The sequence below is a fragment of the Aethalodelphis obliquidens genome, unplaced genomic scaffold (genome assembly GCF_003676395.1).
Source record: "Aethalodelphis obliquidens isolate GAN/ISIS:26980383/991018 unplaced genomic scaffold, ASM367639v1 scaffold26, whole genome shotgun sequence".
In the NCBI taxonomy this organism is placed as follows: domain Eukaryota; kingdom Metazoa; phylum Chordata; class Mammalia; order Artiodactyla; family Delphinidae; genus Aethalodelphis; species Aethalodelphis obliquidens.
This window is the reverse complement of record NW_020837970.1, coordinates 18,786,077-18,813,484: the sequence shown is the minus strand read 5'-3', so window position 1 is coordinate 18,813,484 and position 27,408 is coordinate 18,786,077. Positions and strand designations below refer to the sequence as shown.

General features: G+C 38.1%; 1 protein-coding gene and 1 pseudogene across 2 annotated transcripts in view; one reads left to right on the top strand and one right to left on the bottom strand.

Annotated features, from left to right (window-relative positions):
- ARIH1 (ariadne RBR E3 ubiquitin protein ligase 1) overlaps positions 1–27,408 on the bottom strand; it is a 117,790-nt gene that overhangs the window by 74,141 nt on the left and 16,241 nt on the right. For both annotated transcript variants that reach the window (XM_027123529.1, XM_027123530.1), the window contains exon 2: positions 560–627. In XM_027123529.1, coding sequence (XP_026979330.1) covers positions 560–627 — 68 coding nt within the window. The remainder of the gene's footprint in view (positions 1–559; positions 628–27,408) is intronic.
- On the top strand, positions 6,163–11,866 carry LOC113629346 (60S ribosomal protein L10a pseudogene; annotated as a pseudogene).

Sequence of the window (27,408 nt, the reverse complement as noted above, 5' to 3'; positions counted from 1 at the left end):
CTATTATTATCATTTTCCAGTCCCAGTAATTTCTTCCCTTTTGGAACCAGAAACATTTCCAGAGAGAAAATACCCAATGGAATTTAATCCTGCACAGAAACCAGAGAACAAACCAGTCAGTCCAAACAGCTGTTTTGGTGGCAAGGATACCCTGAGTAACTTCTTTGTTTTTACTGAAGAAATGTCATTATTACACCTAAGGTAGATTTAAAGGTTTATGGGCATGAAGGTTTTAAGTAATTAAAGGAAGATCTTATTCGTGTGCTCCACGAATATATCAAGCCCTTTACGTATTTTTAGTTCTCAGTACTCAAGAGGATACATTTTAGAAGACACAGAAGCAGAGCCCCCACACCTCACCTCCAAAATAAAAGGAGAAATATTAAGCCTGAGCTCCCTTAACACTAAGTTTATTGCAAAACTTACAGATGGGGAATACATTAAAGCAAATACCACTTGTACACTGGTTTGTTCACATACTTACTTGTGTCTCATAAATTCAGTTCAACAGGCTCTCTGTGTTACTTCTAAGTATAAAGCTGACAATATAGTTCCTTACCTTTCCATTAGCTTCTCTTTATCCCAATTGAAGTGGCTAAGGAGTATTCTTGTGATAGTTGCTGGATTCTAAAGAAGGGGGAAAAAAAGTCATTTTAAGGTAATAGCACTTCACTGACATTTAGTGAATTTTTAGGTTGAATTTAAAGTTCTACAACACCCCACCCAAATTTCCTTTCCTAAGATATTTCTTTATTCCCCTAAGAAAATACAAACTGTTTATGGAGGACACCAAGGGGGGAAAGGTGTGTGTGGGGGGATGAATTGGGAGATTGGGATTGACACATATACACTAATATGTATAAAACAGATAACTAATAAGACCTGCTGTACAAAAAATAAATAAAATTAAATCTTAAAAAAAGGAAAATACAAAGTTTTAATTATAAGATCAAGACTATTTAAAAATAGTTTGTCACACTAATATGTCAGGTTTCTATGGGATTCTAAAGTAGAATTCAAAATAAGCCAAGAAAAAATGAAATGAAAAACTACTGTATAATTAAGCGCTAATTAAAGTGAACCTTTTTGCATTTAGATTTAACAGACTGCCGCATCGGCACACTGTAAATCAATAAAATTTCTAAAATTTTACGTAATGAATAGTTCAAATGAATCCAAACCATTTTTAATTCAGAAGGTCCTTCAGACATATTTAATGAAAACAACAAAATATCTGTACTATGAAATAATTTATAGAATATAATCTTCAGCTGCTATTTCGTTTCTAGAAGGAAAGGCTACCACCATGAAATAAGCCCAAAGTTGACTGCCTTATCATTCAATGATGTCACAAATACTTCCATTTCCCTTGAAACTAGTGAGCAGAATTTTAACTCAAAAGGCAATGGGCCAATAAAGATGTTAAATAAAAGATCCAAGAAAAAAAAAAAAAGGCAATGGGGTGGGGAGGCCCTCGTCTGGGGACTTCCCTGGTGGCGCAGTGGTTAAGAATCCGCCTGCCAATGCAGGGAACCTGGGTTCGAGCCCTGGTCCAGGAAGATCCCACATACCAAGGAGCAACTAAACCCGTGCGCCACAACTACTGAGCCTACACTCTAGAGCCCGCGAGCCACAACTACTGAGCCCATGTGCCACAACTACTGAAGCCCGCGCGCCTAGAGCCCGTGCTCCGGGCAAGACAAGCCACTGCAATGAGAAGCCTGGGCAACGCGACAAAGAGTAGCTCCTGCTCGCCACAAGGAGAGAAAGCCTGCGTGCAGCACAAAGATCCAACGCCCCCAAAAATAAAATAAATAAAAATTAATTTTTTTAAAAGGCAATGGTGGGGGGGCCTTCCCTGGTGGTGCAGTTGTTGAGAGTCCGCCTGCCGACGCAGGGGACACAGGTTCGTTCCCCGGTCCAGGAGGATCCCACATGCCGCGGAGCGGCTGGGCCCATGAGCCATGGCCACTGAGCCTGCCCGTCCGGAGCCTGTGCTCCGCAACAGGAGAGGCCACAGCAGTGAGAGGCCCACGTACCGCAAAAAAAAAAAAAAAAAAGAATAAAGGCAATGGGGGGCTTCCCTGCTGGCCCAGTGTTTAAGAATCCGCCTGCCAATGCAGGGGACACAGGTTTGAGCCCTGGTCCAGCAAGATCCCACATGCCGCGGAGCAACTAAGCCCGTGTGCCACAACTACTGAGCCCACGTGCCACAATTACAGAAGTCCGCGCACCTAGAGCCTGTGCTCCGCAACAAGAGAAGCCACCGCAATGAGAAGCCTGCGTACCACAACGAAGAGTAGCCCCCGCTCGCCGCAAGTAGAAAAAACCCACGCACAGCAACAAAGACCCAATGCAGCCAAAAATAAATAATTAAAAAAAAAAAAAAGGCAACAGGGACTAAGAGATGGATGAAATCCAACTCATTCAAAGATACTAGAGCTAGTTACAATGTCAGAAGTGAAAGTCAAACCTGAGTCTGCTTATTTGTACTTCATGTATGACTTTATTACATCAAATAACATTATAAAATAGGCCTCCGTATATAAACTACTTTTATTTCACCATAGTTAGACAACAGTATTAGTTAACTACTGATTTAGTTAAAAAGTAATCCTGTATAAAAATGTCATGAAAGAAATCCCTATCAATTATTCTCAATAATACCATTTTTCACAGAAAAAGTCACATACATCCACTTCCCCTTTGGCAAAAAAGTCGAAGATGCAGACATTATAAGTCCCAACCCTCCACTCCAGGCACATTTTGCTAATCCATCCAGGTATTCCTTACTTCTTGAACCCAGACTCCCTTAAGAATCCTCCTTTAACACTTGAGAAAGACACTCCCAATCTAGAAGAATTAATATGTGAAAAGGAACCTATTAGCTGATCCTAAGTTGTAATATTTGTACAGAATATAGACATTGTCAAGTGTCCAGAAATATGATACAACAGGTTTTTACAATAGGATTTGCCTACAATTGAAATAGTTATTCATTTAGTCATATGTAAAATAAGGGCAATAATCCTATTAATTGGGAAAATTAAGTCTAGTCGTATCCACTGGGATTTTGCAAATATAACTTTGCGGCATCCAATGCATGATATAATCTCTGCCACTAGACAGCACACTTGGGGGAAAATGTTTCAGGAATTGTTAATTCTCAACTTGCAAAGAGAAAAAAGGGAGAGGAGGGAAATGCCCTCTTTGACTTAATATTGCTAAATACCTTTTCTGTGTCTGAGTTCAAAAATCGGTCTCGGGACTTCCCTGGTGGTACAGTGATTAAGACTCTGTGCTGCCAATGCAGAAGGCGTGGGTTCAATCCCTGTATGGGGAACTAAGATCCCACATGCCGAATGGCAGCAGCCAAAAGATTAAAAATTAATTAATTAAAACTGGTCTGATCCAGAGGTTTCCAAACCTGTTATTCGTCCTTCAAAAATTACTATGGAATCTTCTGTTTAAAACAGATTCCTAAAAAAACAAAAAACAAAAAACAAAAAAAACAGATTCCTAGGTTCCACCCCCAAAAGTGCTCATCACCAAAGGGATTCAGAACATTAGACTACTCATCCTCAGGATGAAGAAAACATGACAATTTTTCTGATTTTAGCTGTTTAAAATTTTCTCTGTAGGTGTAATGTGTTTAATAATGTATTGGAGGTACAGGCTCAAAAGTTTTTCCCAATAGGACATTACTGGAAAATCTGGCTAAACCACATGATGATGCCGGAATATCTACATTCTGCCAGGGCTCTACACTATAGGTCAGAGGCTGTTTCACAATACTAAATAAATATATTTGGGTCACTATCTTAATGCAGCTGGCTCAAGTCATTTACGTGCATTGCACATAAATGGAAAGGAAATGACATTTATTGTGCATCTACTGTATTCCAGACCCTGTATTTTAAACATCTCGTTTAACTCTCAAAGCACTCTGTAAGGTAAATATACTTACCTCCCATTTTAAATATGAGAAAACTATGACTAGGCTCCAAAAGGTTACAAAAACTACCCAATATCATGCAGCTAATTTAGTGGAACAGTTGTGGGGACTTCCCTGGTGGTCCAGTGGGTAAGACTCTGCTCTCCCAATGCAGGGGGCCTGGATTTGAGTCCCTGGTCAGGGAACTAGATCCCACATGCATGCTGCAACTACGAGTTCACATGCCGCAACTAAATATCACACATGTGGCCAACGAAGATCCCGCATGCCACAACTAAAACCCACTGCAGCCAAAATAAATTAAATAAATAAATATTTTAAAGCTGATATTTTAAGTGGAATAGTTGTGAATTCTCACCTAGGACAATCTGGATCTAATATTCCTTCGTTTATTCTATATAGGACAATCCAAAGGAATATTAAAGAGTTCATTTAACTACTAGTCATATGTCTAAATATCCTTTATATCCTCCACCAAAGGGTAATTCAGGGCAGGATGAAGAGAGGATGGCAGAAAGCTAAGAGGCACAAGTGAGCTTTCTGAGAGACTGAAAAATGTTCTACTTCTTGAATGTGATGGCTGGTTATATGAGGGAATACATTTATCAAAACTCAAACTATACACTTAAAAATGGGTACCTTTAGTCATACCAATAATGTTTATTTTTATTTAAAAACAGAACAATCTGTCTTCTGGTCCTGACCAAGATGGAGTAATAAACACAACTCTCTCCCACAATTACAACTAAAAACTCTGGACAAAATACAAAATACAACTAACAGAGTACTCTGAACATTAAATAACAGCAGGCAGATTGGGGAGAGCAGTGAAAAACAACAAATAAGATGATGGTGAGTATCGGTTTGTTTTTTCTCCTTTATTTCCTGGCTTTGACACAAGGGTAGGCCAAATAGGCATACTGTATAGTAGGCACAATCAGCAAAAGCTGAAACAAGTGCGTCTTCTTGGCCAGAGGACTAAGGCAAAAGGCTCCTGGAGGTGGAGAGAATACTTTTTTCCTTTTTCCCTTGTTTCTTTCTCCCAGCCCTGCCCTGAGGCCAGTCCCAGCCGTGAAACTACACTACTGCAGACCACAGAAAACCACAAGAGAAAACAGACTGCTCTGAACACAGGAACCAGGAAGACGAACCCCGGTGTGAAAAAAAAAAAGAGTGTGGGAGAATCCCTATTATTTTCTTTTCTTTTTTCTCTTGCCACTTCACCTCAAGGTATGACAGGCAGGAAACTAAAACTGAGAGAACTCCGTGCATCTGGCTAGAGGAATGAAGGAAAGGGCCACTGGGAGATAAGAGTGTAGAGGAAATCACTGAAAGGAGAGATGGAGAAGTAGATTCCTAATTCTGTGTATGAACCAAGTCCTGGGCTCACATGTAAGCTATACATGTGTGGAACACAGCCAAAGAATAGGAGAGGCTTCCAGAACCAGAACCAGAACTATGATATAAACCACTGCCCAAATCCTAGATCAACCTAAGTGGGAATGGGAGGGGCAAACTCAATATAGCAAAGACTTTGAAAACTGAACAGATAATGGAACCAAATCTGTACAAAAAATGAGAAAGAACTTTCAGGTAGAACCTAACTGGGTTGACTTATTTACTAAAACAAAAGATCCTCACCACTCTCTAAAGGATTTTAAGAGGACGCAGAATCTCACACAACATTCCAAACATCCAGGACAGAATCCGAAATTACCAAAGCAAGAACAACAAAAATCTGATCAATTATCAACAGAGAAGACAATTATTTGATTCTGACCCCAAGATGACCCAGATATTAGAATTATCAGACAAAGACTTTTAAAGCAGCTGTTAAAAACATGATACATTGGGTAAGGGTGAACACCTTAAAATGAATGAAAGAAATTCTTAGGAAAGAAGCTCAAATTATAAAAAAGAACCAAATGGAAAATTTTAGAACTAAAAAACCCTAAGATCACTCGATGGGCTCAACAGCAGAAAGGAGATGACAGTAGTCAGTGAACTTAAAGATATGTCAGTAACAACTGTGTGTGTGTGTTTGTGCGTGTGCGTGTGCGCGCGCGTGTGTGTGTATATATATATATATATATATATATATATATATATATATATATATATATAAAAAAATAAGAAGTCTCAGGGCCCTGTGGGATAATATCAAAAGCTATCAGCCTAGACTTCTATACTCAAAGTATAGTTCAGGAATGAAGACAAGGATACTCTCAGACAAAAGAAAACCAAGAGAACTCATTGCCAGCAGACCTGCTCTAAAGGAAATGCTAAAAGAAGTTCTTCAGACAGAAAGCAAATGGTACCAGAGGGTAACCTGGAATTTCAAGAAACAAGGAAGAGCAACAGAAATGGTAAATGAGTAAATATCATAGACTATTCTTCTCTTCTTATGTTTCTGAAATATATACAAAACTGTTGAAACCAAAAATTATAACATGTCATGGTAAGGTGAAGGGTTAGATGTAACACATATGACAACGACAGTATAAAGGGACTGATAGAAAGGTCATCTATATAGCTATAAGGTTTCTATGTTTCACTTGGAGTGGTAAAGTATCAACTTTAAGTAGACTGTGAAGAGTGAAATATTTATATTATAATCCTTAGAGCAACCACTGAAAAAAAAAGAGAGATGGCTAAAAACACCAATAGAGATTGATCATTTTGTGTGATACTAGCTTTTGGTTTAAAGTATATGTATGTATTAAAAGTCCAATGAAATATCCACCTATTTTCATTTAATTAAGACCTTAAAAATCAGAAACAGATGTTGACCTTTATCAAATGCTGTTACAATATCAAAGGAAATGATCACATTGTTGATCTTTTTTAAACCTATTAATGAGATAAATTATGTTAACATAATTTCTAATAATAAGCCATTCTTGGGGGGAAAAAAAAACACCAATAGATACATGAAGTGGAATATTTTCAAAATCCAATCCAAAAGAAAGCAGAAAAGGAGGACCAAAGAGAAAAATAATTTAAAAGACCAAAATTCAACCATCAATAATTACATTAAATATAAAAAGTGAAGGAAAAAAACCCACTTAAAAGACAGATAACTATACAAAATTATTACGCTGTATACCTGAAACTGATGTCATATGTCAATTATACCTTAATTTTTAAAAAAGAAATCTTTATGCTGCTAAATAAGAGACAGAGAGCTTAGTTTTTTTTAAGGCAAAACTATATGTTGTTTATAACAACCCATTTTCCAATATAATGACACATAGTGACTAAAAGTAAAAGGATGAAAAAAGACGTATCATGCAAAACACTAATCAAACAAAAGCTGCAGTGGCTATATTTCTCAAAGTAAACTTCAAAACAAGAAAATTTACCAGTGATAAAAAAAAAAACCTCACAATGGAAAGGTCAAGTTACTAAGAAAACATGCACTTAACAACAAAGCCTCATAATAAATAAAGCAAAAACTGTTTAAAATGAAAGAAAAACAGACAAATCCACAATTATACTTGGAGATTTCAATGCTCCTCTCTCAGTAATCCATTTAACAAGTAGACAGACTATTCGGAAAATAAACCATCTTCTATCAAATAACCTAAGGGCCAACAAGGAAGTCTTGAAGAAAATTAGAAAACAACCTGAACTGAAGAAAATGAAAATACAACACATCAAAATTTGTGAAATGCAACTAACACTGTTTAGGAGGAAATTTATTGTACTAAATGCTTACATAAGAAATGCAGAAAGATAAATGCTTTTTTAAAAAAAAAATGCAAACTATATCTAAAGCAAGCAGAAGAAATAATACAAAGAGAAGTCAATAAAACTGAAGATAGAAAACCAAGAGAAAATAAATGAAACCAAAGCTAGTACTAAAGATCAACAGAACTCTAGCAAAGACTAACCAAGAGAAAAGAGACCCAAATGACCAGGAATTCACAACGTAGATAAAACAGACCAATTTTCTTAAAAGTCACTAACTACTAAAATTCACTGAAGAAGAAATGGATAATATGAACATTCCTATATCTATTAAACAAACTGAATGAGTATTTAAAATCTCTGCACAAAGAAAACTCAAGACCCAAATAGTTTCACTGGTAAATTCTACTAACCGTTTAATACAGAGGTCCCCAACCTTTTGGGCGCTAGGGACCAGTTTTGTGGAAGACAATTTATGGATGGTTCAGGTGGTAATGCTTACCTGCCACTCACCTCCTGCTGTGAGACCTGGTTCCTAACAGGCCGCGGACCCGTATCGGACCTGGGGGTTGGGGACCCCTGGTTTAAGGAACCCAAAAATATCAATTCTACACAATCTCTTACAGAAAACAGGAGGAAACACTTCCCAATTCCTATTATAAGACCAGCATCACCCTGATATCAAAATCAGACAAAAAACATTATAAGAAACTACTACATGAGCAAAGATGTAAAACTCCCCAACAAAATATTAGGAAATCAAATCTAGCAATATATCAAAAGAAGGATAATTACACCACAACAAAGTGGGGTTTATCCCAGTATTGCAAAGCTACTTAAACATTCAAAAAAAAATCAGTAAATATAATCATATTAACAGCCTAAATAAAAACTACAAGATCATAACAGTAGGATGCAAAAAAAGCATCTGACAAAATTTGACATCTGGTACTCATAAAAACTCTCAGCAAATTAGGAACAGAAGGGAATTTCCTTAATTTGGTAATCTATTAGAAAAATTACAGCTAAATTACAGAAAATCTATTAGAAAAATTATAGAAAAATTACAACTGTCGTGTTAAAAATGACATGATCTATGCAGAAAATTCCATGGACCTACAAAAAAGTTCCTAGAATAAATGAGTTCAGCAAGTTCCAGAATATAAGACCAATATATTTTTTTTATTTTATTGGAATATAGTTGATTTACCATGTTGTGTTAGTTTCAGGTGTACAGCAAAGTGAAGCAGTTATACATATAAATATATCCACTCTTTTTTAGATTCTTATCCCATATAGGTCATTACAGAGTACCGAGTAGAGTTCCCTGTGCTATACAGTAGGTCCTTATCAGTTATCTACAGACCAATATTTTTTTAAAAAACAGCTTTATTACAAAAATAAACAAATGGGACCTAATGAAACTTAAAAGCTTTTGCACAGCAAAGGAAACCATAAACAAGACCAAAAGACAATCCTCAGAATGGGAGAAAATATTTGCAAATGAAGCAACTGACAAAGGATTAATCTCCAAAATTTACAAGCAGCTCATGCAGCTCAATAACAAAAAACAAACAACCCAATCCAAAAATGGGCAGAAGACCTAAACAGACATTTCTCCAAAGAAGATATACAGACTGCCAACAAACACATGAAAGAATGCTCAACATCATTAATCATTAGAGAAATGCAAATCAAAACTACAATGAGATATCATCTCACACCAGTCAGAATGGCCATCATCAAAAAATATAGAAACAATAAATGCTGGAGAGGGTGTGGACAAAAGGGAACACTCTTGCACTGCTGGTGGGAATGTGAATTGGTTCAGCCACTATGGAGAACAGTATGGAGGTTCTTTAAAAAACTACAAATAGAATTACCATATGACCCAGCAATCCCACTACTGGGCATATACCCTGAGAAAACCAAAATTCAAAAAGAGTCATGTACCAAAATGTTCATTGCAGCTCTATTTACAATAGCCCGGAGATGGAAACAACCTAAGTGCCCATCATCGGATGAATGGATAATGAAGATGTGGCACATATATACAATGGAATATTACTCAGCCTTAAAAAGAAATGAAATTGAGCTATTTGTAATGAGATGGATAGACCTAGAGTCTGTCATACAGAGTGAAGTAAGTCAGAAAGAAAAAGACAAATACCGTATGCTAACACATATATATGGAATTTAAGAAAAAAAATGTCATGAAGAACCTAGGGGTAAGACAGGAATAAAGACGCAGACCTACTGGAGAACGGACTTGAGGATATGGGGAGGGGGAAGGGTGAGCTGTGACAAGGCGAGAGAGAGTCATGGACATATACACACTAACAAACTTAGTAAGGTAGATAGCTAGTGGGAAGCAGCCGCATGGCACAGGGATATTGGCTCGGTGCTTTGTGACAGCCTGGAGGGGTGGGATAGGGAGGGTGGGAGGGAGGGAGGGAGACGCAAGAGGGAAGACACATGGGAACATATGTATATGTATAACTGATTCACTTTGTTATAAAGCAGAAACTAACACACCATTGTAAAGCAATTATACCCCAATAAAGATGTTAAAAAAAAAAAAGCTGTATTTTTTTTTTACATGCTAGCAACAAATAAATGGAAATCGAAAAAAATTTTAAGTTCCATTTACAACAGCACCAAAATGTGAAGTATTTAGGTATAAATTTAACAAACTATGTGAAAGTACACATATGCTGAAAACTGCAAAACACTAGTGAAGGAAATTTTAAAAGACCTAAATAACTGGAGATACGCCATCTTCATGGGTTGGGAGACTCAATGTAGTTAAAATATTAATTCTTCCCAAACTGATCTATAAGATTCAACTCAATACCAATCAAAACCCCAGTGGGATTTTGGGGTAGATACCAACAAGATATTTCCAAAACTTATGGGTTAACAAGAAAACTAAAATAGCCAAAATAATTTTGAAAGCAACACCACCTGACTTCAAAACATACTACAAAGGTATAGTACTGGCAAAAGAATAAATACACAGGTCAAAGGAATAGCAGAGAAGCCAGAAATAGATTCATACTAGTATGGCAAAATGATTTTTACGACAGTGCTAATACAATTCAATGGGGGGAAAAATCTTTTCAGCAAACAACACTAGAAGAATTAAGACATCTATCCATCTACATCCATACAGATATATTTTAAATCAACTCTGACCTATACCTCAGACTTCATACAAAGTTCGTAATGGATCAGACGTAAATGTAAAACATATGAGTATAAAACTTCTGGGAGAAAAATCTTTGTGACCTTGAGTTAGGCAAATAGTTCTTAGATACCAGAAGTACAATCTATAAGAAAAACAGATAAACTGGAATTCATCAAAATTAAAAAGACATTTAAGAGAAGGGAAAGACATGCCACAGATGAGAGAAAACATTTGCAAATCACACATCTGACAATGAATTTGTACCTAGAATACATATTTCAAAAATCACTTGAAGCCTAACAAGAAAACAAAAACCCAATTCTAAAAATAAGCAAAGCTCTCTTCTAGTTATCGCGGCGCAAGACACCCTCTACGAGACGGTGCGGGAAGTCCTGCACGGGAACCAGCGCAAGCACCAGAAGTTTTTGGAGACGGTGGAGCTTCAGATCAGCCTGAAGAACTATGACCCTCAGAAGAACAAGTGCTTCTCAGGCACCCTCAGGCTCAAGTCCACTCCCCGCCCCAAGTTTTCTGTATGTGTTCTGGAGGACCAGTGGCATCGTGATGAGGCCAAGGCTGTGGATATTCCCCACATGGACATCGAGGCCCTGAAGAAACTTAAGAATAAGAAACTGGTCAAGAAGCTGGCCAAGAAGTATGATGCCTTTTTGGCTTCAGAGTCTCTGATCAAGCACATCTCACAAATCCTGGGCCCAGGCCTGAATAAGGCTGGCAAGTTCCCTTCCTTGCTAACCCACAATGAGAACATGGTGGCCAAATTGATGAAGTGAAGTCCACGATCAAGTTCCAGATGAAGAAGGTGCTGTGTCTGGCAGTGGCTGTTGGCCACGTGAAAAATGACAGATGATGAGCTTGTGTACAAAATCCACTTAGCCGTCAACTTCCTGGTGTTGTTGCTCAAGAAAAACCGGCAGATCGTCCGGGCTCTGTACATTAAGAGCACCATGGGCAAGCCCCAGCGCCTGCACTAAGGCACAGCTTAATAAACCATACTCCCATATTTATTTTTATTATTAAAAAAAAAAATAGGGGCTTCCCTGGTGGCGCAGTGGTTGAGAGTCCGCCTGCCGATAACGGGGGTGACGGGTTCGTGCCCCGGTCCAGGAGGATCCCACATGCCGTGGAGCGGCTGGGCCCGGGGGCCGTGGCCACTGAGCCTGCACGTCTGGAGCCTGTGCTCCGCAGCAGGAGAGGCCACAGCGGTGAGAGGCCCGCGTGCCGCAAAAATAAATAAATAAATAAATAAATTTAATTAAATAAATAAAATAAAAACAGGCAAAAAATCCGAACAGACATTTCACCAAAGAAAATCCATACAGAGACATGAAGCACATGAAAGGACACTCAACATCATTAGTCATTTGGGACACACAAACTGAAGCCACAATGTTATCACCACATGCCAATTAGAATGTTGGGGTGGGGGGAGAAATCTGACAATCCCAAGTGCTGCAATGTGTGTGGTGCATCTGGAACTCTCATACACTGCTGGTGGGAATGCAAAATAATACAGCCAACAAAAAAATTTCTTACAAAGATAAACATATACTTAGCACAACCCCAAAATCTCACTATAAGGAACTTACCCAAGTGAAACAAAAACTTATGGTCACCCAAAAACCTGTATGAGGATATTTATAACAGCTTTATTTGTACCTGACAAAAACTGGGAACAATCTAAATGTTCTGCAACTAGGGAATGGATAAACAAATCGTGGTACATCCACTGGATGGAATACTGCTCAGTAATAAAGAACTACTGATATACACAACAACATGTATGAATCTCAAATGCAAATTCTAAGTGAAAGAAGCTAGACTCAAAAGGCTATATATTGCGTGATTCCATTCATATGACAAGGTAGAAAAGGCAAAACTATAGGGATGGTGTACAAATCCCCTGGTTGCCAGGGATTAATGGGGGAGGGGTTGACCAAATGGGGTAGAAGACAGGAGTTTTTTTAGAGGGTGATGATGGAACTGTTCTGTAAGTTCACTGTGGTGGCAGTTACATTCTCTAGGCATTTGTCAAAACTCATGAAATTGTACACCCAAAAGTATAAATTCAGTGTATGCAAACTGAAATATAAAGGTAAAATGTAAATTATAGAAGTAATCTAACCTGCACTGGATCCTCTATAATGGAATTCTGACTGTTAAAAGTACAATGATACCTTATAGCCCATCAATTACTGGGTATTTATCTGGAAAAACAAACAAAAAAACCCCACAAAAATGCTAATTCAAAAAGATACATGCACCTCAATATTAACTGCAGCATTATCTGCAATTGCCAAGATATGGAAGCAACCTAAGTGTCCATCAACAGATGAACGGATAAAGAAGACGTGGTAATATATATGCAATGGCAATTTTGCCATTAGCACCACATGGATGTACTTGGAGGGCATTATGCTAAGTGAAATAAGTCAAAGACAAATACTGGGTGATATCACTTATATGTGGAACCTAAAAAAATACAACAAACTAGTGAATATAACAAAACAGCAGCAGACTCACAGATACAGAGAACAAAATAGTGGTTACCGGTGGGGTCGGGGCAACATAGGGCCAGGAGGTACAAACTACTGGGACAGGCTACAAGGATGTATTGTACAACATAGGGAATATAGCCAATCTTTTGTAATAACTGTAAATGGGGTGTAACCTTTAAAAACTGTATAAAAGGGCTTCCCTGGTAGCACAGTGGTTAAGAATCCACCTGCCAATGCAGGGGACACGGGTTTGAGCCCTGGTCCGGGAAGATCCCACATGCCATGGAGCAACTAAGCCCATGCACTGCAACTACTGAGCCTGCGCTCTAGAGCCCGTGAGCCACAACTACTGAAGTCCGCATGCCTAGAGCCCGTGCTCTGCAACAAGAGAAGCCAATGCAATGAGAAGCCTGGGCACAACAACAAAGAGTAGCCCCCACTCACCGCAACTAGAGAAACACCCGCGCACAGCAACAAAGACCCAACGCAGCCAAAAATAAATAAATAAAATAAATTTTAAAAATAAATAAATAATAAACATTGTATTTTTAAAAAGTGTGGCGTCAAAAGGGCAATCCTAAACAGAAGAACACAGATGTGAAATTAGTGCCAGGCACTTTATATATATTATTATTTCATTTAATCCTCACATTTATGTAAGGTAAGCTTATATACATTTTACAGATGAGGGTAGAGAGGTTAAGTGACCTGACCCAAGATAAAACAAGTTTTAACAGGATCTGAATATTAGATGACATTTGTAAAAATTTATACTTATGGCACCCTTAAAGATTCTTATTTAATTGCTTTAGGTTGGGGACTGGTCAAAGGAGAGAAACCCACCCATGTATGCTACCAAAATTCATAATTAAAATTCACTAATCCATTATTCTAGTGGAAAGTCAACTCAAGCTCTTGGATGAAATAAACAACTCTTCATCGTATTCTTATTGGTCTTCCTCTTTTTTTTTAAGGATATAAACAAACCAAACAAAATCAGTTAATGAGAGAAATCACTATAATTAGAAAATTAATACTACTGGCAGTGATACATTTAACTTTCAGGACAATAAGGCAATCTAAAATGTCACATCATCTCTAGTTATAAACTCTGAAACAATGGTTTCCCCATTCTGGCTATATATTAGAATCTCCTGTGGAACTTTAAAATACCAATACATGGGGCTTCCCTGGTGGCTCGGTGGTTGAGTCTGCCTGCCAATGCAGTGGACACGGGTTCGAGCCCTGGTCTGGGAAGATCCCACATGCCACGGAGCAACTAGGCCCGTGAGCCACAACTACTGAGCCTGCGCGTCTGGAGCCTGTGCTCCGCAACAAGAGAGGCCGCAATAGTGAGAGGCCCGCACACCACGATGAAGAGTGGCCCCCGCTTGCCAAAACTAGAAAAAGCCCTCGCACAGAAACGAAGACTCAACACAGCAAAAAATAAAATATATATATATATTGGGCTTCCCTGGTGGGGCAGTGGTTGAGAGTCCGCCTGCCAATGCAGGGGACACGGGTTCGTGCCCCGATCCTGGAAGATCCCACATGCCGCGGAGTGGCTGGGCCCGTGAGCCATGGCCGCTGAGCCTGTGCGTCCGGAGCCTGTGCTCCGCCGCGGGAGGGGCCACAGCAGTGAGAGGTCCGCGTACCGCAAAAACAAACAAACAACAACAACAAATATATATATATATATTAATTTAAAAAGAAAAAAATACCAATACATGGACTTCACCTCCAGCAATTCTGATTCAATTGTCTGGAATGGGGCATGGATACATGTATTTTTCACCCGAACTTTTAACCTCAAGTTCCCCAGATGATAGTAATATGCAGCCAGAATTAGGAACTAATGCTCTAAACAGTTTCCCACTATGGGGGCTCTAAAAAAGTAAAGTGTATATGTAGAACTCTCATATGAATATAGTAGTGTAATATTTTAGTAATTTGAAGAAAATTACATTTTAGGGTTATAGCAGCAGCGTTTCCTTTGAAAATATCTCCAAAGTTCCATTTTTGCATTTTTAAAAAGTGGCTCTGAATATGCCAACTGTCCCAGCTGAAACTTTATGCACTGTCATCCTCTATCGTTTGATCAAATGATTCTCAACTTTGGTAGCACATTAGAATCACCTGAGCTTTTAAAAAACTGATGTGTGGGGGCTTCCCTGGTGGCGCAGCGGTTGAGAATCTGCCTGCCAATGCAGGGGACACGGGTTCGAGCCCTGGTCTGGGAGGATCCCACATGCTGTGGAGCAACTAGGCCTGTGAGCCACAACTACTGAGCCTGCGCATCTGGAGCCTGTGCTCCGCAACGAGAGAGGCCACAACAGTGAGAGGCCCGCGCACCGCGATGAAGAGTAGCCCCCACTTGCCACAGCTAGAGAAAGCCCTCGCACAGAAACGAAGACCCAACACAGCAAAAATTAATTAATTAATTAATAAACTCCTACCCCCAACAACAACAACAAATAAAAACTGATGTGTGGGCCTCCCTGGTGGCGCAGTGGTTGCGAGTCCGCCTGCCGATGCTAGCGGACACGGGTTCCTGACCCGGTCCGGGAAGATCCCACATGCCACGGAGCGGCTAGGTCCGTGAGCCTGTGCTCCGCAACGGGAGATGCCACGACAGTGAGAGGCCCACGTACCGCAAAAAAAAAAAAAAAAATGATGTGCAGGTCACATCCCAGGCCAAATACATCAGAAGTGAGATGGGGGAGGAGAGGTGGAGGAGGGGACTGGGTACGAAAGGGAAGAACCTGGGCATTACCATATGCATTCCAATATGCAACCGAGGTGGAGAACCACAGTTCTAGACGTATGTATGTACGCAGACAGGCCCAAATTCAAAAGAGTATGACAGTCTCTCCTGGTAGATCAACCAAGCTGCTGAATGACATTCCTAGGATTAGTACTGTGGGGAGGCAACTATTTTTTGAAAAATCTCAGCAGACAAGCTTCTTATTTTAAGGGAAAGCTAAATATTAGATGAATGGATTTTATAATATTAAAGAGTAGCCTAAGATGAACCAGCAAAAAAAAAAAAAATTTTTAACCCAATTAACATACACAGACTTCCAAAGCCTAGATTTTATTTATATCAGAATTTGATCTGAAATAGAATTAAATAGATTCCATCTCAAAACTCAGTTTGACAATTTTCCTACACAAGAATGGGCTCATTCCAATGCAGGGGATGCAGGTTTGATCTCTGGTCGAGGAACTAAGATCCCACATACTGCAGGGCAACTAAGCCTGCATGCCACAACTACTGAGCCCATGCGCCTCAACTAGAAAGCCCGCATGCCGCAACTAGAGAGAGAACCCTCACGCCACAACTAAAGAGGAGCCCACGCGCCGCAACTAAGACCCGACGTGGCCAAAAAAATAATAATAATAAATTTTTTAATAAATTAAAAAAACATAAAATAAAATTTTTTTTAAAAAGTTTTAAAAAGAATGGGCTCATGCTTCTACATTATGTTTCTATCTAGCTTAATCTGAGCTTCTTAAGAGAGCTGCTGGTGATCCAAATTTTATAGACTATTAATGTGCCTTTTTAAAGCAATATTAGAAACCCAAAAGCCATAAAGTACAAAAACTTCTGTATAGAATTATTTGCAACACCTACAATAAAAGGTAAATAAGCAAACATACACGTCCACAAAAGACAAATAATCCAACAAAAATGGGCAGTTTATGAGTTCAGCCAAAGAATACAATTGGCTGAAAAACAAGAAAATATCCAACCTCCATAATACAACGACTGTTTTTAATGTACCACAATGGCTAAGACCTTAAAAACGGATAATATCCGGAAACAAAGGTGTGGGGAACTAGCCCACAACATGTTAGTGAGATGGCAACTCTCTTAAAACCTTTGTGAGAATAGTTTAGCAGAACTGATCAAAACTTAAAACTTAAAAGGAAATCGAAAAAAGAGGGGATAAATGTATACGTATAGCTGATTCACTCTGCTGCACAGTAGAAACTAGAACAACATTGTAAGGTAACTATACTCCAATAAAAATTATTTTAAAATAATAAAAATTAAAAAAAGAATATCAGGGACTTCCCTGGTGGCGCAGTGGTTAAGAGTCCGCCTGCCATTGCAGGGGATACAGGTTCGAGCCCTGGTCTGGGAAGATCCCACATGCCGCGGAGCAACTAAGCCCGTGCACCACAGCTACTGAGCCTGCGCTCTAGGGTCCATGAGCCACAACTACTGAGCCCACGAGCCACAACTCCTGAAGCCCACGTGCCCGTGCTCCACAACGGGAGAAGCCATCGCAAAGAGAAGCCTGTGCACAGCAGCGAAGAGTAGCCCCCGCTCACCGCAACTGGAGGGGGCCCACGCGCAGCAACAAAGACCCAACGCAGCCAAAAATAAGTAAATAAATTTATAAAAAAAAAAAAAGGAAAATCATAGTGCTTATATTTTAAAAGTGTGAAAGTTTTACTTAAGTAAATTTATATCTTACAAATGCTTTTCTAAGAAAAACTACTTGAAAATAAAGTGATTGTAATGTCTTTAAAGATCAAAAAGTAGTCATAAATCCAAATGATCTTGAAATAGACAAAAATATACTCCTGTATCATTTAAAGAAAGTTTTATAACCAAGCTGTAACAGGCCACATACATCCCCAGTACATTCTCTTGCCAATTATTCTCAAAATTCACAGCTCAATGGTTAAGAATAATGAACAAGGCACATGTGGCACATACAACTGGAATCTTTCTTCATGAAGGCTTGGACTAAGAACACTTTTACATATATTTGCAGAAGACATTTTAAAGAATGAAGGTATCACTAAATGTGGACCTTTAAGGATGGGATTGCACCGAATCACTGTTAAATTGTTAAAAATTTAGTGGATGTACAGTTTTAGAAGCTAATGGTAACCTCAAGGTTTAACAACCATCTTTGCCACATCCCAGTTGCTAATCATTTCCAATCCTTTGAGGAAACCATTTTAAATTCTTTTAGCTGTTTCTTCTGGTATTTATTTTTATCCTAAATAATATCCTTATGCTCAGATAGTTGCTATCTTTCCATTTTAGATATTATCTATCACCTTCCTTGTGAAAGTTGAAGATTTAGCACTCCTACATGCACCCACTCCCAAATCATCCTTATATTATTTTATCATAGTTTTTATTCAAGCCACTATCCATTGTTTTTAACAATCAACTAATAGGAACTCCAAGAGGGGAGGGAAGGGAATTACCAAAGCAGTATTAAAAGTTTATTTCCCAAAGCTTTAAAAGGACACAAGTCTTCCAGTTGAAAGGGTCCAATACGATCAGAAGATTCACATTTATACATCTCTTCAGAACACAAAGGATAAAGAGAAAAGGCTGAAACTTTTTAAAAAAGTTATCAAGAAATGGGAAGCAGACTGGTCATTTATTAGCAACAGTGAATGCAGAAGGCAGTATCTATCATATGCATTCCAGTCCAGAAGTTTCCTGGCTAGCCAATCTAGCAACCAAGATTAAAGGCAAACTGAAGACATTATCAGAGTCACAATGAGCAATATCCTACAAAAAGTTATGTGGGAGTTAAATTAAGAATGTAGTCCAGCAAAATGAGACTAAATCAAGAAAAAAGACATAAATCTAAGAAACAGGGGCAGAGGTGTAATGTAAAAGTTCGTGATTGATGGCTATACAAGAGGCCTAGTGGGAAGGGCATCCTGATTAGAAGAACAAAATGGAGGACTCCAGGAGAAATGTAAATACAATCCAAGCGTAAATTGGACTACTTGGACTGTCACCAAATGATATCACCATAAAAACAAACATTACTCAATGGTGTCACTTTAAAAATCAAGCTATGAGCGAACTAAGACTTCGTTATGATCACAAGGCAAAGGAACTTTGATAACATAAAAGTATAGGTAGCATAAACTGCGATCCTCAAAGATGCGAAAAGGAGGAGGAAAGAGATAATGCCAAAGGGTGATGGAAAGAAAAAGGTATATTAATTAAAATTATAAATGTAATCATTTGAAGACATAATAGGTCTTTACTTTTTTATCTGCTACCATATGCAAGTATTACTCTCTTTTTTTAAAATCACAAATTACAGACTGCAGAAAAGAGCTACAACAACTATCATATATTAAGAACTAACTAAGTGGCTTCCCTGGTGGCGCAGTGCATAAGAATCCGCCTGCCAATGCAGGGGACATGGATTCGAGCCCTGGTCTGGGAAGATCCCACGTGCCACAGAGCAACTAAGCCCATGCGCGGCAACTACTGAGCCTGTGCTCTAGAGCCCGTGAGCCACAACTACTGAGCCCATGCGCCTAGAGCCTATGGTCTGCAACAACAGAAGCCACCACAATGAGAAGCCCATGCACCACAACGAAGAGTAGCCCCCACTCGCCGCAACTAGAGAAAGCCCGTGTGCAGCAACGAAGACCCAATGCAACCAAAAATTAAAAATAAATAAATAAAATTAAAAAAAAAGTTTAAGAGCTAAGAATAGGCACAAAGGATATGAAAAGGCAATTCAGAGAAATGTTCAATTAAAACAACCAAGTAATATTTTCCTTATCAGACTAATGAAAATTTTAGGATTCTTAAGAGTGTCAGAAAGAGTATACAGAAAATGATAGTTCACACACCGTTGGTATAAACTCCGTAACCATTTTTGAAAACATTCAGTCGTATTTATAAAAACCGTAAATGTCTATACCCAAAGGCCAGCAAGCTCACATCCAAGGTTAGGTTGGGTCAAGAAAGGAAAAGGAAGGAAAGGAAAGGAAGGAGGCACACAATAGAGGATGAACAAAACGTCCACTAAAGTCATATTAGAAAATACTGTACAATCGTTAATTCCATAGTATAACATTGAAGGAAAAAATAGCAACTTTCAGAATAAAGTGAGATTGGAAAAGAAGTGGGAAAGAGTACAAATACAGCTATTTTTCTTCTAAAATAAAACATTTCAATTGTAGATTAAAGTTTATTGACATAAGCATAAGAAAGCACCACTTTTTAAAAAAATCAAATCTTAGCATGATTTAAATAGTTTCCATCTTTACCCTCTTACTAAGAATTCCTTTTCATAAAGACAGAGATTAACCAGATTTTTGTAAAGATATCACCAACATGCATTTTAAGAAGGTGAAAACTAAAAAGCAGAAGTTACTTTTGAAACGTCAACAGTGGCAGTCAGGATTAGAACATACCTAGGTCTCTAAAATTCAGAACTATTTTGCTTTATACTGAGTTGGACTGCTAGATCTGACCATTTTGAAGAAACTATAGATTCATGACTAATATTCATTTTAATATGCCATGCGATAAGATAAAAAATAATTTGTGATTTATTTAGACCATGAAATTTACCTAAAATACTTTTGAAAGAAGGTGCTAAATATGAAAGTTTAAAAAAGTTAACCAAAAAGGTTTCTAAGACCAAAATAACAGGGGGGGGCCGGGAGGAGGGCATCTTAAAATACACCAAAACATCTTGTCTTAAACACTATTGAGCCAGGGCTTCCCTGGTGGCGCAGTGGTTGAGAGTCCGCCTGCCAATGCAGGGGACACGGGTTCGTGGCCCAGTCCGGTAAGATCCCACATGCCGCAGAGCAGCTGGGCCCGTGAGCCATGGCCGCTGGGCCTGCGCGGCCGGAGCCTGTGCTCCGCAACGGGAGAGGCCACAACAGTGAGAGGCCCGCGTACCGCAAAAAATAAAAACAAAACAAAACACTATTGAGCCAAAATATCGGTACTATGGTTTACCATGGAACTTCACTTCAAAATACATTTCCACATTCAAGCAACAGTAGACTAGATCTCTTCAATATAGTATATAGAGTTTATTAAAGTAACTATTATCATCAGCTTTTTTGGGCCAGAATTTAGGCTATAAGTATCTAAGATTTTAGGTTTTACAGTCATTTTGAAAACCCAGCATTTTGAAACCAAATACCAACTTTTATCTGCCTTTTCATTTGGGAAGCCTTGAGAAGCACTGTTTTAACCTATTAGAAAAACAAAACCTCTTTCATTTAGAAGCACAACAGCAAAGAAAATGATGCAAATATCTGTATCATTCAGCTATCCCTATAAAATCTCACTTTACAGCCAATACTAGAGTAATAAATAAGCAATCCAACATTTTACCATACTATATATAAAGCTTTCATTTCTTTTTCTTCATATGTTTGCATTGTACTGCCTAAGTTCTTAAAACCTGCCTGTGATTTAGGTCTTAGGATTCAGCTCTCTCATTCTAACCCAGTATTTACAAAAAAAAAAAAAAGCCAGGAATTGCTATTACAACTGCTATCATTTGGCAAGTAAATGGATCCAAATATCTAAGTAAATGCTACGAATATTTAAATAAAAATCCTTAAGTTTCCTTATATAAGTTAAAGAACAACCTGGAAGATTTAGATTATTTCCATCAAAACAGAATCAGATATATAACATTAATATATAAATATACACACATGGCCAGATCAATCTATCTTTCCTGCTTCTTCTCCCAGTTTTATAAATGTGATCCTTATGCAGCCAAAAATAAATAAAATAAATAATAAATCTTTTTTAAAAATAATAAATGTGATCCTCTGTCATCATAGTTTCTGAAAATCAACCAGGTCCATGAATCAAGCAAATATCATAAATATCCTCCATTTAATCACTTCTTCTATTATTCAGCATTTTTTTAAAAGATAGTGGCAAATACCAATTTACTTTGTTGCCTGAGTGCCAAGTAAGCTTCTGGTTTAAACAATAAAACTGTGCCCTTTATAAATAGATATGTCAAATTTGTCATGTCAGAAGAGGCTTTCCATAAAGATTCACAGGATAAACAGTATGCCCTTAAATAATTAGGTATTCGCTGCCAATACGTGCTCACACATATGTGTTTAATGATCCTTTAATAACTTGTCTTTGGAATGATTCTGTCCTACCTTTGCTGCTGCAGCCCTCCTGTCCTTTGCATCACTGAATTCATACTTCTGGAAGTACCCAATATGCACTGTAACAGACAGATGGACAGATCAATGGGCCACAGCGACAAAGGCCAGAGAGACAGACTTGACAAAAATTAAAATCAAGGTATATAAAGGGGAGGGAGGAACCAGAAAACATATCTACCTATATTCTATAGTAAAATACCTGAACTTCGGATCTGCAACCCTCTCATCCACATACCAAATAAATTATTCTTGATTTCCATTTTATTCTTCTCTCAACTAGAAATAGTACCACTGCCATAGGCAAAATAATCAGTATTTTTAATACCATCAGCAGTTAAAAGATACAGCAGGCATTTCTGTAACCATGCCACACGATTTCTTCAAATAGAGGTTGCTCTTTAATACACAAGAAACTATCACATCCAAAGACGACTTTCTATGACAAAATTAAAATGGCAACTATTACACACAGAAAATTTCTATTGCAGTGTCAAGGCCTATGTGATTATAGTATACTACTGGGAATCACTGAATGAAAGTCACATTTCAGCATTTTATCGTTCTGTATTTTCCTGTTTTTCTATGTAAAAATGTTTGCTCACACCACATCTAGATTAATCTGGGGGCTTAAAAGAATGTATTAGTGCCATTAGTGCTTAAAAGAATGTATTAGTGTCATTTAGGCCAATTTCCAAGATAGAGTAAAACATCTATACACAAAACTACCAACAGTATCTTTAAAAGCCATGTAGAGTCCTCCTGCTAGCTCAAATCCATTCAAATGAGTATTCATACTTCAAGAGGCTTCCAAAAGTTATTTTTTGAAAAGTACCTTTATATCTCAAAATGCTGGCTTGGCTTAAGCTTCATCAAAAACTTACATCTATGTACGTCATTTTAATTTAATCAAATATTTTATTTTGCATGCATCTAAAATAATACAGAGCCAAGCTACATGTTTAAGAAACACTGAGGAAAAATGTTTCCCCTTCTACTTCCAGGGGATCTAACCATTTACATATTTCTTATTGTAACCCCTCAAAAACATGAGTGGGTAATGAGTAATGATAATCAAATGTAATGCATAATCTCTGACTAAATTCTAGACTAGAAGAAGAAAAGCTATGAAAGACAACTGGGAAAATGTGAATGTGATATGTATATTAGATTTTTTTTCTATGACAACTTTATTCAGATACAATTCATATACCATAAAACTCACTTTCAAAATGTGTGATTCAGTGGTTTTGATTATATTCAGAGTGGTGACACATAGTTGTGTTAACCATTAATTTTAGAACATTTCATCACCCCAGAAAGAAACCCCATACCCATTTGCAGTCCCTCCCCATTCTCCCCTTTCCCCACCCAGTCTCTATTTTTTGTCTCTATGGATTTGCCTATTCTGGACATGTCCTATAAATAGGATCATACAGTATGAGGTCTATTGTGACTGGTTAATTCTGTCATTTAGTTTTACTTATCTAGGAAGGCCAACAAGCTGATAGCTTGCCATGGACATCAAATAGGTCTGTTTTACTAGGGGAATGGAGAGGAACTATTAATTCAGAAGGTTAGTTAAAGGAAGGCTACTTAAAGCTTCAGCTACATTATAACATGAGGAAAGACAATTTATTAAAGTTAAATAACTGATACAAAGTCACAGAGCGGATAAAAGGCAAAGTTGGAACTAAACTTAGTTCTATATGATGCCAAAGACTTAACCACTGAACTATTTTATCTCCTAATAAAATAATCCACCAATTCTCACTGATGCTACCCTCCTAATACCTTGAATACCTCTCCCACCTCTTCATTCCTGCCTTGCTAACCTCATCATATATTTCTTGCTCAGATTATTGTAATACATTTCTCACTACTCTCCCGGCTTCCTAATATCATCCTGTTCTCATTTACTCCCTATACTGCCAACAAAGTGGTTCTTCTCAACACTAATCCTATATTAAAAGTTTATAGTTGTTTCAACTGGCCCCATCTCATTTAGCACTATGCTAAAATAAAGCCTTTCACAAACTGCCTACCTGTCTAGCCCCAGCTCCTACCACACTACTTTCCAATAATTTTAGCAATCTTTTCAATTCCTTATTGTTCATTCAACAACCTAGACCATTAATAGCTTCTGGCTTTGTACATTCCATTAATCTTCCTCCTCTGTCTGGAATGCCATCTCCAACCCCATCTGCCTAGTGAGTTACTATTCATTTTTCAAAACCTAGCTTCAGACCCACTTCCACCAGGATCTGTCAGTCCTTCCCAGAAAACAGCACTAACATTCCTTCTCTGACCTTGTAAATTTACTGTTGTATATATCACTGTATTATAATTTACTTAGACAAGCCTCCTTAAAGAGTTGTCCAGTATCTGTATTCCCCCAGCACAGTGTAGCCACTAAAAAAATACTAGGTAAAAAATCAATCAAATACTCAACTTATATACTGTTCTCTAATTAAACTGAAGCATTATTTTTAGGATCCCATTAACCTCAGAAATTCATAAAATAATCACGATATTTAGGGTCTTACATGGAGGATAAAAATCAGGTTAGGGGAACTGTGGAGGTTCTACTTTTAAGAGAAAAGTATTAAGAATAAAGATAGTAATAGTAGTGATAACCTCTGAGGGAGGGAAGCAGGTAGTTAAGATATTAAGGTGGGAGATTTTCTACTTTTTTATCTTTTGTACTTTTTGAATTTTGAGCCAAGAAAATATATGCATAGTCAAACAAAAGTTTTTTAATCCTAAAAAAAAAAAGTATCAAGTCTTAGAATACTAAAGCTGTTTCAATTTTTTTTTAATCAGAGGTTATGGAGGAGAGTTCAGTCATTTTGGCCCCAGCATGCAACGTATTTCTGTATTTTGTTTTGGTTACACAGAATGAAAACCCTGATTCACAAAGATATGAAATTTGCATGGCCATTTCAGAATATTCTTCACTTAAACTGATCCAGAAGCTTAAAAAAAGGCAGTAGAAAACAGTTTATTCAGAGTTGACTTGTTAACACTGTCTAGCAACTGCCTTTATTTTTATAAATGCTGAGTCAGAGGAAATATGCAGAACTCAAAACCCCAAAACTATTAATAGTAGAAACACATCAAGATGAGTTATCTATCCACTTGTTACTGCAAAACCTGCCAATGTCTGCAATGAGGGTATGAACAAACATCTGCATCTGCCTGAATCCAAAATACCAGTTCATAATAATCTTCACTCAACAATCCATAAGAAGTGAAGCAGAAGCTTTATTCTGGATTCTGCACACACAAAAAATGTTAGCCTGGATATAGTTTTAACACATTGGTAATCTCCAATATGATAAATAGTTCTTTAAAACTTATAGAAAGGCTATCATGAGGAAGGGTTAGAAGCAGGTAGGTTCAAGTAAAAAGCTACAGAGAGACAGATATTAACACCTGGAAAAACTCAAAATCAGAGCTGTTCAAACATGAAATGCGCTCCCTTCTAGAGTGGCTGTGGGAGTTTAAGTCACTGCGGAGGTTCAAGAATAGGCTTAAGCTACTCTTAACCCTAAAAGGGATCACTTAACAGGGAGGTGGTATACTTGGTAAGTTGTTGGCCAGCATAACCTTTAAAGATCCTTTTCATCCTTGTTAGTCTTACTCTATGTGAATCAAAAATTGTGTTGACTTCGACATGAAACAAATATCAGGCAAGTTTACTGTCATCCTTCATTCTTTACCTATTGTTTACGTATTATGCTTGCATTCCTAAGGGTGCCTAGAGGATTTTTGTGAATTTTAAAGTCCTATTTTCACCCTTTTGGCTTTACAGTTGCATGGAATGCAACATTATAAATCAAGCTTCAGGTACTCATATATTTCAAGGACCCAGTGTTAACTACATTGATGCAATGTGAATTGAGATGATTATAGAAAACAGACAAAATGTTTAGGGCCAATGAAACGGAATTATTAGATTTAAAAAGTCAGTTAGACTGGTAAGTAATATATATACTCTCTTTTCAAAGGAATATTACTTCCATATTAAATGAGTTTAAATAGTAAGCTATCAGTAATACACTCCTCTAAGAACGTCACAAAAGAAATATTTTCTCATTATGGAACAAAATAAGTCAAGTCAGCTTATCTCCCTTTAAATATATAAAGCATTTGTTATCCAGCGCATCCATAACAATTTCACAATGCCATTCTCCCAGAATCTCTTGGTGCTTCTGTCAGGAGAATGCTGACTTTGTGGACCACTGGTCTCAGTTCGTAATTTCATATATAAATCACAAATAAATTTTACATTATATATACATTCTATAACATCCATCAAATATGTAGAATTAACGTTAAAACTTTGTTTTTAAGTGCTTAATTTGGACTAGAAAACAGTAAATGTTATAAATAGCAATTTTGGGGCTTCCCTGGTGGTGCAGTGGTTGAGAGTCCGCCTGCCGATGCAGGGGACACGGGTTCGTGCCCCGGTCTGGGAGGATCCCACGTGCAGCGGAGCGGCTGGGCCCGGGGGCCATGGCCGCTGAGCCTGCGCGTCCGGAGCCTGTGCTCCGCAGCGGGAGAGGCCACAACAGTGAGAGGCCCGCGTAACGCAAAAAAAAAAAAAAAAAAAAAAAGCAATTTTGGCTTGAAATTTTCTTCAAGGTGGTATATATGTAGGCTGGAAAGTTTAAATGGGGCTTGTAAATAGTAGACTTCTGCCTCTATATCACTCTGGTTTATTATTTATTTGGATTCATAAGCAACAGCACTGAAGTCACAAAACAGAGCCCATTGACTCACTCTGTACAAGTCAGTCTCCTGGCGCATACAAAGCTGGAGACAGAAAGGTAGAACAGGTCTGGAGAGACAAACAGAAAATACGCAGCACACAAGACAATAACATTCATATATGTTTTATTTATATTTAATGATATAAAATACTGAGTTCTGGCTTCCCTGGTGGCGCAGTGGTTGAGAGTCCGCCTGCCAATGCAGGGGACGCGGGTTCGTGCCCCGGTCCGGGAAGATCCCACATGCAGCGGAGCGGCTGCGCCTGTGAGCCATGGCCGCTGAGCCTGCGCGTCTGGAGCCTGTGCTCCGCGACGGGAGAGGCCACGGCGGTGAGAGGC